Source organism: Nilaparvata lugens, chromosome 1 (genome assembly GCF_014356525.2).
Source record: "Nilaparvata lugens isolate BPH chromosome 1, ASM1435652v1, whole genome shotgun sequence".
Classification (NCBI taxonomy): domain Eukaryota; kingdom Metazoa; phylum Arthropoda; class Insecta; order Hemiptera; family Delphacidae; genus Nilaparvata; species Nilaparvata lugens.
In genome coordinates, this window is record NC_052504.1 from 52509175 (window position 1) to 52523319 (window position 14145).

Genomic DNA, 14145 nt, shown 5'->3' on the forward strand with positions numbered 1-14145 from the left:
GAAAGAAAAGAACATGAAGAAGAAAGGATATGCAACAGATGCGGGAGAAAAACTGCAGATGTTGGCAATGAACTGTAGCGCGCGCTGTACAAAAATTTGAAAAAGCCTTTCTAGTTTTAACAGAGGCTTTATCAATTAACAATCTCACGATACAATCTAAGCCGATGATTATAAAGTGCATCTTCAATTCAATTCAATTTATTCACAACACACAAAAATCTGTTGTGGCGCACTCACACAACTTTCCTTGCCATTATGAAAACTGATCACCTGACGCTAGTGTTCCCGCGCATCTCAATTCAAAGATTTGAGCCAGCTGGTGACAGGGCAATAACCCTGGAGACACACATGAGGTCTGCTATCTCTTCATAGTGAATGATTTAATACAATCAACAATAATTTGCAATTGAATAATCACATTATCTCGAATTTTAAAGCTTATTTCTAATTTTAGGTGAAAATGTTACTGAACATTAATTGTAGAGATTTTCATGCTCAATCTACTCCACTTAATTTTTTTTGTTTCAATTGTATCTGAAGCCTGATAATTGGTAATCTATCTACATTGATGGGGCGGAGCTCCTGAAATTTTTACAGATATGGGACTTGTGGCAGTTGATAGAGCTTATCGATGACTATTTTAGGTATGAATTTGATCAAAATCGTTGGAGCCGTTTCCGAGAAAATCACGAAAAACCCTGTTTTTGACAACATTTTCGCCATTTTAGCCGCCATCTTCAATTGCATTTGATCGAAATTGTTCGTATCGGATCCTTATAGTGAAAGGACCTTAAGTTCCAAATTTCAAGTCATTCCGTTAATTGGGAGATGAGATATCGTGTACACAGACGCACATACACTCATACACACACACACACACACACACACACACACACACACACACACACACACACACACACACACATACGTGTTTATAAGCCGAGTTGAGATCCATGTGTTCCACCAGCTGAACGAGATCCAGCAGAAGGAGCCATTTTAGAGGAAAAATACCTGACACTTTTGTAGTTCCAATCTTCTACATCACTGCAATCACTTTTGTTTTATCATTATTCCAATAATCAAAATGAGTTGGGTGCTATCACTGCGAGATCCAATATGTGAGTCGCTGTGAGATCCATCAACCTTTGAAAAGTGGTGGGGAGAGCACACCCTTGTTTGATTACGGTCACAAGCAGATCCGACTAATACACATCCTTGGTTGATTGCGGTTGGAAGCAGATCCGCCTAATGCGACGTTGCCAAGTGATACCTGTGTTGCCAGATCTGAACTAAACAGCAATTTAGAGGCGCACCGTATTTTTTCCCTTTCTTGTCATCCAAGCTGTTCACACACTGAACAATACAACATGGTCACTGTGAGATCCACTAATTGATGTGTGATATTATTCAATTATCATTATTATTATGAGATATAATTTTAATCAGCAACATTATTTCTGACTATAAAGACATCAATAAATATGATTAATTTGCATTGCATGAAACATTTCATTATATTAGTATATAGGCCTAAGGTGTTTTTTAAATAATAATACAAAAATCACTTTGTCCAGATTTCAATCAAAATTGTGCCATAACTTGGTGCTGAATAAGTTTTGTACCTCTTTCAGGGCGGGGGCATCTTCACAGTGCTGACAAAATTTGCAGCAAATAGCTGCACATGTGGCCTTGGCCTTATAATAAACTGAATTATTATTTTGATGGAATGAATCTTTATTTTGATTTTTTATACACATTAAATCCTCCATATAGAATTTAGTTTTTTAAAAATTAGTCTAAATACAAAATGAATCATAATAGAAACTATTGAAGGTTGCAATGTCAACAGGTTCTGATCTATTCTGAAAGTTTCAAGTCTCTAGCTCGTTAGGAAGTGGATGAAAATTAATTGACAAAATTCCAACCTGACCAACAACCCCCAAAGCAAGTTGAATAAAACGCTGTTAGAAAAAAATGAGAATAATTGTGGGCTATCGATAGAACTAAAAAAAAAACTTGATGAGTTGAGAATGTCTCATTATACATTGTACTTTCACTCATTTTATTCAAAAAGTTTACTGTAGAAAAGTTCTGTTTGACTGTTCTGATCAAATTTTATAATCAGTAAAATAAATATCCAATGTTCACTATCTAATGTTGAGTAATTAAAGTAGAGGATAAAATAGCGACAATGGAATTGCTGAAGGACTCTTTTTAATTCCATCTTAAAAGTGAGTAGTTTCCACTAAAAATCTCTTATGGCATCCTTTTGGGTACCAGAATATAGAACTAGAGTAGTCTGCCATCTGCCATCTCAATTTATAAGCATGAATGAATAATCTTTCCTCTTTATTCCTTATAACAATGAATGATATTGATTGATCTGATAAAGTAGGACTCCAATTATCACTAATTAAGATTGGACACCATCAAATAAATGAAAAAAAATTCAATTTTATTCCATATTCATTTAATTATCAAAATTATGAATAATAATAATAGCCTACATTATAAAGTTACAATATTAAGCCACGGGATGACCCAAAACGGCTTACATAGTGAAATAAAATTCTTATTATAGAAATCAGTTCAAGCTTGATAGAAAAAAACAATTGAATTTAAATAAACATTTCACTAATAAATTAATTCATTTGAAATCAAAACATTAGATCTCCAGACTCAACTTTCAGCGGACAATGGATCTTAGTTTTTTTAAAATTTCAGCTCTAATTTATATCAGAATCAAAAAAATCTAAATACTGACTGATGTCAGTCACAATAAAATTTGTAGTCACCAAAAAGTTTTTAGTCACCAAAAATTGTATATACTTTTTTAGAACAACAAAAAAAGAGGTTGGTTTTGTATAATTTTGTGGTGGTGAAAAACAAAACAATACAATAGAGTCTATATTAGCCTATATAAGGCTACATTGATATCAAAAATCATAAATTGCAAGTCCTGACAGGAGAAGAGGAAAAAAGCCACGTGCTGGTAGCATATTACAATACATGCATTAATAACTATAACTATAGGTGATGGCAATGCTAACTATATAATCATATTCAATAGTTAATTCATGGAAAATTTAAAACAAACAATTGTATAGAACATACAATCATATTACATACGGTAGTGAATTCATAGAACATTTCATATAAACCATATTAAAGTATATAAAAAGAGTTTCTTATTCCACATGATCAATTATAGATGAAATGAAATGAGAAAAACCATTCCATGAACGTGGAAAATCAAAACCAAATGTATTATATAATGTATCAAGTGTACATGTTCAAATTCATCATCAAATTAGTTCAAATAGAAAAGCTTCAAATTCCTTATGTAGTTGTTTCTGGACAAGTAGGGATTTTAGTTCACTTCACAAAAGTAATAATCATGATCTTAATGCTAACTATTATATAATCATATTCAATAGTTTAGTTTATTCATAGACAAAATAAGAAGTATTTTATACTATATAACCAGAGTTCCTTATCTTACATGATCAATTATACTCGAAATAAAACAAAAATTACATTCCATGAACGTGGAAAATAATTCAAAACCAAATGTATTATAAAATGTACTGAGAGTACATGTTCAAATTCATCATCAAATTAGTTCAAATAAAAAAAAGCTTCAAATTCCTTATGTAAGAATTCCTAGACAAGTTGGGATTTTAGTTCACTTCACAAAAGTAATAATCATAATCTTAATGCTAACTATTATATAATCATATTCAATAGTTTAGTTTATTTGTAGACAAAATAAGAAGTATTTTATACTATATAACCAGAGTTCCTTATCTCACATGATCAATTATATATGAAATAGAATGAGAGAAACCATTCCATGAACATGGAAAATAATACAAAATCAAATTTATTATGGAGTTTTAATAGCAAAAAAGGTTTAGGCCTATCATGTATTTTATTTCGACATCACGTGCATAAACGTTGCTAAAAATATTTAGATATTGTTTTAGAATAAGTTTGAAGTTGAGTTTAAGCTTTAAAAACTACAACATTCATAGTTAGGTTCTTCACAAGTTGAAACAGTATAAAGGGAAAACTGTTTTTTAATAATAGAATTTCTTTGAAGGAAATTGAAGCAATTGGGAGGAGTTTGAAGCTCTCTTATTTGTGGGAATTTGATGAAAAAATTGATAATGTATGCACAGATTAAGGTATTAATTGCATTTCAACGCAGTTTATTAAACATGTTTTTCACATGATATTTAATGTTAGACCATGACCTATTGCTCAAACAAGCTTCTTTTTCCAAACACCGGTCACATTCTTCTTTGTTTGGAACCTTTTTCATGATTATATGTTTTTGAAAGTGTCTTACTACAGCATCGGTTTCTTCTTGGGACCACATCTTTCTTACAACAGTAACTCTACGTTTCTTCACTCTAGTGTTGGCTCTACCAGAAGCAACGGTAGACTGTCCATCATGAGGCCTTTCACTTTTATTTTCTGGGGATGAAGTGTTTGAGTCAGCTTCATAAGTTTGAGATGTCAAAGGTTGATCTTCATTTATCTCAACACTTCTTGTCCCCTCATCTTCATGATCACTAGCATCTGACTCTGTTAAGCTATCATTGCCCATGTCAACTTGAAGGTCATCAAAGTTTTGTCCTTTCATTTCTTTCAACTTACCTGATTCTAAAGCTAGTAGTAACTTGCTTATTTTGGCTACTTGGCCCACATCGTCTGGGAGCCGGTAATATTCTTTGTGAACATTGACAGAATGACCCATAAATGTAGCCAAACACTCAATCTCATTTCCAGACAAATTCAGAAGTTGAGACATTGTTGCTACATGTTTACGCAATTTGGTGGACCTGATCAGCTCTGGGTACTGCACACCAGACTGTTTAGCAAAATGCCTTAGAACATCACAACCTCGAAAACAACTGTTTTTGGTTCTTGGTATGGCAAAAAAATATGGATTTTCAATACAGATGTTTGCTATGTCCCTTGTTGTCATAAGCAGTTCCATATTTTTTCTCATCCCTTCAGTTAAGAGAACAGGGACAGGGGCGCCTCTTTTGCCTCGACATTGAAATCTAGCCCATGTCTTGCACAATTTTTTTTCAGTTTCTGTTAACAGAGTGTCAATGTCAGAAGTAGTCTTGGGGTTATTTATAGTTAGGTAATGAGCAACCTCAATTCTTTGGGCTTCGCCAGATCTTCTCCTATTCAGTAGAATGATGTGGGCTAAAGATATTTTTCCTAGTTCCCTCCATACACTTTCAGAAGGAAGCTTTTTCATTTGGTCATACAAACTCTTTTCTTCTTTTATTATAAAATCATGAAGTTGTTTCAAATCTTCAGCAAGGGGAATTCTTGTGGGTTTATTCCACTTTGCTGTACTCAAAGTTTTTGATGCATTGGAAGATACATCATACTTCCACATTTTGGGTAAAAGCTGATGAAACCTCTTTCCTCTCTTTCGTAAATATTCGTTACTTGTTGTTGTACCCTTGAACTCAATGATTTCGGAGCAGCTCCTAAGGGAGTGCCCTAGTTTCAAGGCCAATGAAGGCACTTTGTATTTACCATTTTCTTCATTGAATCCGGCAATTGTGTTAACCGCCTTAACTACATCATTGTAAAAGTCAGGGTCTAAATAGTCTTCAAGTGTTTGAAGCTTTTTAATTTTACCTGACTTGTCTATTGCTGTTGGCTTATTTGTTAGAAGTTCTATCTTCAGTCTTGCTAATTCTCGCATCTTTTGGGATATTATTGGTTTTACATGTTGTTCTTTATGTTGTTTGAGCAACCTCAACCCAAATTCACATATAAGTTCATCTTCCTGTGCAGTTTTGCTTATTTTGTCATTTCTCATAATAGGAAAAATTTTTGTTTTCAAGCTGTCTGAACATGAAAAGTTAGCAACTACCAATAAGGCTTGACCTGCACTCTGCGCATTCCTAGAGCTTTCTTTTCCACTGTTTTCTTTGCAGTCTTTCATGTGTCGGTACAGTCGATTTTTGGAAAAAAATCCCAGACATAATTTGCATGGGAGATATTTTTCAATATTACAATCATTAGTTGGTCTTTGTACGGTAATAATATTACCAGATTTTTCTCTCAGAACGTTTGTGTTATAATTGAAATTTCCTTTCTTTCGGAGCTTTTCGATCATAGATCTCCTCATTGCAGAACCTTTGGGTTGAGCTAAAATTTCGGCAACTTTCATTTCTTCAGAATGGTTCCTTGTTAGATGTCTTATGAAGTTTGTGACTAGTAAATCACAAAAAATACAAGAATCTCTTTTGTCCCAAATCCTCTTTCCATCTTGTCTTTTTTTGGCAACCATTACATTAATGTTCTCTCCATCAGATAGGCCTGCACCAGAAGCACTGGTAGATTGGCCTGCGCCAGAAGCAATGGTAGACTGCCCACCGCCAGCAGATTCCTCTACACCACCTGAAATTGTGGATTGGCATGCGCCCAAAGCAATAGTAGACTGTCCACTACCAGTACATTCCTCAGCACCAGCTGAAATGGTACATTGGCCTGCACCAGAAGCAATTGTAGACTGCCCATCACCAGTAGATTCTTCAGCACCAGATGAGATGGTAGATTGGCCTGCACCAGAAGCAATTGTAGACTGCCCATCACCAGTAGATTCTTCAGCACCAGCTGAGATGGTAGATTGGCCTGCACCAGAAGCAATTGTAGACTGCCCACCAGCTGAGCCTTCTTCTTCAAACTCATCAGGATCCCAATCAGTAAGCTAGAAAGAGGAACAAAAGATTAACCACTACTTCATGTGTAATAAGTAGTTGAGATGATATTGTGGTAGATATCTCTAGTGAATAAAGACTAGAAATTATTAGACTACTACTTCATGGTAAAACTGAATCAAAGGTATTGTACTGACCTTACTAAGGTATTTAATAATTCCTCATCATTCATGTCATCCTATTTCCCACAAACTTGCTGCTTTCAATATTATGATTTATAGAGCTTCAACTATACCATTGACCCACCATAATAATTTTAGTCAGAAGATAAGGATCATTAAGCAAATAGCTGCCAAAAATGGGTATGAGGAACTCATGGTGGATAGAATATTTCATAAAATTAGCAGACATTCAGGATGGTCCTGATGTAGCTTTTAGAACAACACCTATTTAGTTGTAGTAAGGACAAAATTAATATGTGGTATAAGAGTGAAAGTTAAACTGTGCTGATAGTAAAGCCTGTTATACAGGCCAGTCAAGCCGGATAGAAGTTTCAAATGTAGGATAAGGAAACATATTAGGCACTAGAAGAGAACTAGGAGGGGAATTAATAATTAATTATAGAAAATATATATATTTCATCTGTATATTTTATGAAAAATATGCAATTTTATGAAATATTAGTGGTATATGGGTATACCAATATGAGTTTTTCAGGTATGAAAATGGACAAATTTTATGCAAATTTGACATGATGGGCTAAAAAAAACTTGATTTCCCATTTGATTGTTAAAACCTGATCTAAATCTCATGAATATGGAATTCTATTGAACAGAACAAAATGATTTTTCATTTTTGCTGTTTTTGTCTGTTCTTTTAATCCTGATATCTAGGTTTGGGTGAGTTATTTGACAGGCCATTTTATATCCAGAATTGAATTCTCTACAAGTCTTATCAATTTAAAATACTGGTTTATCGAACAAATAATCAAGTTTTATCCCTTCAAAGTTGAAACATCAAGTTTTCCAACATATTTTGACAAATCTCAATAATAATGAAATTTCAATAACCACTGCACTCACAAACATCTGATTCTAACAGATTTCCCAGCCAATTTGACATAAAATCTGCAATTTTCCGCCATATTTATCTTAGTAACAAAGCATTTTTGGGACTTTTAAAAATATATATTTTATTTGTACTAGTGTTTGAGAACCGCTGACCTAAGGTATAATTCAGCTGAGTTCTGAAAAACACTGGAAGATGAATATTTGAAAAAACATATCATTATTAACACGTAGCCTATACAAAGATCAAAAGTTACTTACGAAGTTACATGCTTCAGTTACAACATTCAACTGCTCTTGTGTCAATGGCGATTCACAGTCTGAAATCAAACAATGAGTTTTGTCTTCAAACAAGTTTTCTGAGGTTTCAAGTAAGAGAAATTGTATTGTCTGTTTCAAGGTTGGGATGGTACAAAACTAATTGGGGGTCCTCTTAGCAGGAATCAAGCACAACAATTCACACATTGAATTCAAGAGCAATAAATAAACCAGTTTGCTCTCAGTATGATGTGCATTATTCAAGGTCTATTGGAAGGAATTGTTTTGGCTAAAACCAAACTTATAAATACAGAACAGCCTGTATTCTCCAAACTAATGACGTAAAATATCTCTGATTAGAAATTTGTGCTTGATATAAACATAGCTTTACAATGATAGGTCAAATGTGACTATTATTTGAACAAATAAAATTTTCATAAATAGCTTTACCATTTATTGGACTTGAAAAAAAACAAGTAATTAGTCAAACAACATTTTCATTAGGCCAAACCAAACAAAAAATTTATAAGTAAGTTATTCAGAAAAATATCCCCTGGGCCTACTAGGCTGAATAATGAAAAACATTACATACAAATTATAATAACTTGATCTTCAAAATAAATAAAAGTTTGTAACCTGAGAACTGTACAGTAACCTGAGAATTTGTCCTAACTTAAATGGGAGGGCATTCTTTCACATCACTACTCTTGTTTACAATAAATTGTGCAAGATCCACACAGTAATAGTTCTATTATCATAGTTGATGATATGAAAATATGATTTTCAACTCTTTTCATAATCATGATGAACTATGATACTATAAATATTAATGTGTAATACCATCCTTAAGCCACGTTTACACTGGAATGTTAATAACATTTGTTAATAACATTTTATAATTAGTTAGGCCTATATAATATATAAGTCTACATAATAATATGTACGTTATTCAAAGAAGTTATTAACAAAAATGTTATTAACATTCCAGTGTAAACGTGGCATAAGACCCTTTTATTCCTTGAAATGAACAATTTCCCAATTTTCCCAGCTGTAACTTAAGTCTCATAAATAACAACCAGACAATAATTTTTTAGTCAATGCCACATAATTTAAATTGATGATATGAATGTGAGTTTGTTTTAAATGTAAAAGATTTTTGCAAAAAATTTCCCATAAGTTGAAGTAAATTGAAATGTTGGATATTCTAGCCTTGAAACAGAAAAAATTCCAATCATGTTTTAAAATACATGAATAAAAAAAAGATAGTAAGCGATAGAGAAAAATTGCCTACCTGAAGAGTATTCACTCCCAGAGGGACTCCAAGGGGGATCCTTGTCCGAGTCATAATTCAATGAACTATCTGAACTATCTTTGGACTCAGCTGCAACCTAGAACATTAAACCATTTTTGTACTGGTAGTAGGTACCATGATAGCTAAAGGTTATATTGTATTTAAAAAATAGGAAACTAAACAAACAACATATAGGCCTAATTTATTGTTTGAAAAATGATTCATCTAATGCAATAAGAATACCGCCAATGCATAAACCATTTCCCCAATTATATTTTTAACAAGAATTTAATTGGAACTGATTTATTACCAACTCAAATAATTACAAATAATAATTACGGTACAATTAGTAGGTTTGCTACAACAAGAACGGTGAAAAATGGGTTCTTGTGTGAAATTTTTCCATGAATTAAAAGCATAATAAAGCTTCAGTTCAAAGCACAATATTTGTAAATTCTGAGTTGTGGTTGATAATTTGTGTAGGCTATGAGTTTTTTTTGTATTCAAGTTTCAGAAACTTGTTGAGTTCATAATTTTGAAATGTTATTTCATTCATTACGTGGGCCTAAATAGTATATGATTAGTGAGAAAGTTTTTTGTATTATTTTCATACATTAAAATTTATGAATGTCCAAGTAAAATACATGAATAAATACAGCTGACGCCAATTAGTTAGGAGGTAGGCAAATGCCTTTTATTAATTCTCAGCTCTGTCAGGACAGTCTGAAGCTGTCTTTGAGAGCAAATTAGTATTGCTGGGGTCACTCTCTTTTCGATGTACATGTACTCTCGTAGACAGCTCGACAACTGTCCTGACAAAGCTGAGAATTACACATAATTTCCATGTTCTCGATCAAAGCCTGGGCATTATATCGTAGCCACAGTCATTATTATAATAGATATTATGGGATCTCTATTATCACAGATGATGCTAAGCCAGATAAGGGCCTTATTAAAAGACTACTTCAAGTCTCAAAATTCAAGAAAAATAACAGATAAAATTCATACAGAAAATTGTTGTAACTTATTATTAGGTAGGTAGTTTCAAGTTTCATGAAAAAGATCTCACATATAATTTGAATTATGGAACGATTAGGCAGGTATTGCTAACCTGTTTGCAATGCTCTAAAATTAGTAACTTATCAAAACTTGAATAAACTTATTAGGCTACCAAGTTATTAAGTTATTCCATAATCTGTGACATGATCTATTTGAAACTTGTTCCAGTCAGCAATTCACTCCGATACAATAGTTTTTATAGTAGATTTACAGAATCTGAGGGCCTTATAAAACGATCATAATTATATTATATAGGCCTATAGCCTACTGTATTATAATATAAATATTTTAAAATAGATCTTTGATATTGCAAGTACCTTGAATTACTTATAGGCCTACAGCTACAAGACACCATAGCATAGAGCCTTTTAATGGAACATTTTATGCTAAAATGTTGATAGTAATTTATTTAGATAGGCTAGATTGCAAACCAACTAAGACGTGAGGAAGCATTTTTTCAACTTACCTTGTCTCTTTCTCTGCACTTTGAAACGTGAACCATAAATGCACATCTTTTCAGAAAATTCTGACTGCAGTGGCCACAACAAAACATCACTCCTACAGAACATGAACATGAACATTCCAGGAGTTTGTGAAGAGGATAAGGAAGCGGGAACAGCCCAGGAGTCCAAGCACTACGCTAGAGAAAAATTCCCTAGGTCTACAAAAAATTCCCTACTTTGGCAACACTGAGCTGCTGTGTGTAGGCGACGCTAGCGCGACGTGGTATCAATTTTCAAAAGCTTTACACCTCACACGCACAGACAATATTAGTCAAAATGAGATCCAAGTTGAAAAACAAAGTGGGGGACTTTTTTTCTATGAATTCGATGCGTAGACAACGAATCAGAGGCTTTCGCTCACTGAGATCCGGGGGATAGGATCTCGCCGAGCCAGCGGATCTCGCTGCGTGGGTGTGCAACCATATACCAGATCTCGTCCCGACACATTCACAAGAGCACACACACACACACACACACACACACACACACACACACACACACACACACACACACACACACACACACACACACACACACACACACACACACACACACACACACACACACACACACACACACACACACACACACACACACACACCACACACACACACACACACACACACACACACACCACACCACACACACACACACACACACACACACAACACACACACACACACACACACACACACACACACACACACACAGACCAATACCCAAAAACCACTTTTTTGGACTCAGGGGACCTTGAAACGTATAGAAATTAAGAAATTGGGGTACCTTAATTTTTTTCAGAAAGCAATACTTTCCTTACCTATGGTAATAGGGCAAGGAAAGTAAAAATAGAATATTGCTAAAATTATGTGTGCTGGAAGAAAGAGGAGGAGAATGATCAAGTAATCACTATCCCAATCAGTTTATCAATCAAAATAAAAATAATTATCTATTGAATGTCAAAGTCATTTATCAAAAAATCTATGATTGTTATTGGGAAATATACAGTTTTCATCAATTATTTCAAAAATACTTTATGAATTACAGTGGGGATTTATTCATCAACTTGAAAATAATGAGCTGAATTTTAGCTCATAGCTTAATTTTAACACTGTCTAGTGAGAGTTTTGATTCGTCTAGTGAGAGTTCTAACTAGTTCTTTTAACTGAATGAATTCCAGAGTTCAACATTTTTAGCATTCAGAATGGGTCAACTCATCAATTTTGAATCCAGTGTCCTACTCATCTCTAATCTAATTATAAAGTTTTGCGATTTTTCTAAGTTTTGTGTATATGTTTGTTTTGCACTCGACCACATAAATAGGCGCCGGCAATTGTGTAAAATGGAGAAAATTCCAAGTTCTGGGATAAGTCAAGTGTCTTCCTGGCAGAACGAAGGGAAGAAAGCGTAATCAAGATAGCATTTCAGACGTAATTCCCTACAGGAGAATAAAAACGACGGTGGGTATCGAACAGAAGGGTTGAAAGAGTGCGGAAGGAGTAGGAAGAGGAAGGACGGAGGAGGGAAAGGAGAAGGATGAGGTTGAGGAGTATTGGTAGAGAAGGGTTTGAAGAGAATGAATAGGATGTGGAGCAGGAAATGATTAGGAGGAGAGGGGATGACGAAGAGGTGGTGGAGGAGGGGGATTATGAGGAGGAGGTTGAGGAGGAAGGATGTTTAAACATATCCTCAGGAGGTGTGCGTTAAGACCAAGCCCAGGGCACACAAATCAGATCCCGCCACGGGCTAGCCACGACATTTGGGCTGGGGCCAAGTGAGCCTCAAATCCCCTAACCCTTCCTCGCCACTCACTCCACTTATAAAATAACATTCTTTTTAAAACTTCGCGCCACCGTACGATCCGCCACGCTAGAGCTACCCCCGATTTATTATTATTAAATTTCTAATGTTGGCTTTTACGTTTTTACCCAATGCTGCTACCCACAACCACCACTTACCACCGCTTGAATCTAGACTAGATTTTATCAATTCTCCCACAAAATATTTCTTGCAAAATACAATCTTCGAGTCACTCCCTTAATACTCCAATCATATTTGTAGGTGTGAAACAGCACAGGTTGGTTAAAATATTTATGTAGTGACACTGAACACAGTTACAGCTTATGTAACAACATGTTTTATTGTTTTGAGTTTATTTAATGAGAATGTCAACAGTGTTTGATGCAAGCCATCGTGATACAGGCTCACCTCCCAAGACATGGAATACCTCTCTCTTTTATGGAATGAAAAATAATATGCTCTTCTCGAAAGAGAAAAATTTCACGTAACACTCATTTTGTCAATTTATATTACTGGTGCTTTCACTTCCATTATTCATATTCGTCATTTCCTTTTTAAAAATCATATACTGTGCTTGTAAGTGAAGAGTTGTGTGATGAATTTACTTGACCTCCAGGTACCAGAAGGCAATGAGTATTTAGAGTATTCTTATTATTACCGTAGTTCATGAAGTTTGAGCTTCCCTCACACGAGAAATCATCTATCTATGCTGAATGATTTTTTATGATAATAATAATATTATCATTCTCCACCAACAGGCTTTTAAGAGCTACAAAGCCTGATTTTCTCCTTGACATTGCTTCAAATGCAATGTTCGTCAATGATTTTTCAGCACCAGCTGAGGGTACATGTTTACCTTCTGGTATAACTGACAATCATTATCACCAAAGAGGAGGAAAACAGACAAAATATCATGACCTACTAACAGAGCTGCGCAGGCTAAACCCAGGCTACTCTATGAGAATGGTGGTGCTGATTGTAGGTGTACTGGGGGGCATGAGACCCCCTCATTTTTGGTTAATCTAGAACGATTCCAGCCTGTGAGAGAACTGCTGCTGTGCTCGCGGGTCAAATGCAGAAGGCTGTCATCCTTGGTTTATTACGTCTACTCAGAGCGAACTATTTTTTATTTACTTTTTTTTAATTTATTAGAATATTACAAAAAGTAACATTACACATATGCAAGCTCTTTCGAGCATGACCGCATATGGGAGAAATTGATGGTAATGGACCCAGTATGATTGTTTACCACACGGACATGTGGAGCAGTCACTCTGGTAAAATCGCTTGTCACTCTTCCTTGGGGGTCGGAGCCCAGGGAAAGGGTGGTCAAGCAAAACCTCAAACAGGAGAATAATAATGATGAGATTTCTAAGCAATTTCTTTCATATTATTTATATGATACTGAAAATTGTTCATACTAATACAGAAATCTGTCCAAAAAATTTCCCTCTCCTAAAGTTGGTTAATTA

General features: G+C 34.6%; 1 protein-coding gene across 1 annotated transcript; it reads right to left on the reverse strand.

The window, feature by feature from the left end:
• Window positions 1-2434: 2434 nt before the first annotated feature.
• LOC120353260 lies at window positions 2435-11424 on the reverse strand. Its single transcript, XM_039436246.1, has 4 exons — window positions 10840-11424; window positions 9315-9411; window positions 8027-8085; window positions 2435-6748 (listed from the first exon to the last, which is right to left on the reverse strand). Exons 1-4 carry the CDS (start codon window positions 10924-10926, stop codon window positions 4202-4204), a joined length of 2790 nt encoding a protein of 929 aa, XP_039292180.1. The 5' UTR covers window positions 10927-11424; the 3' UTR covers window positions 2435-4201.
• Between the last annotated feature and the right edge of the window lie 2721 nt (window positions 11425-14145).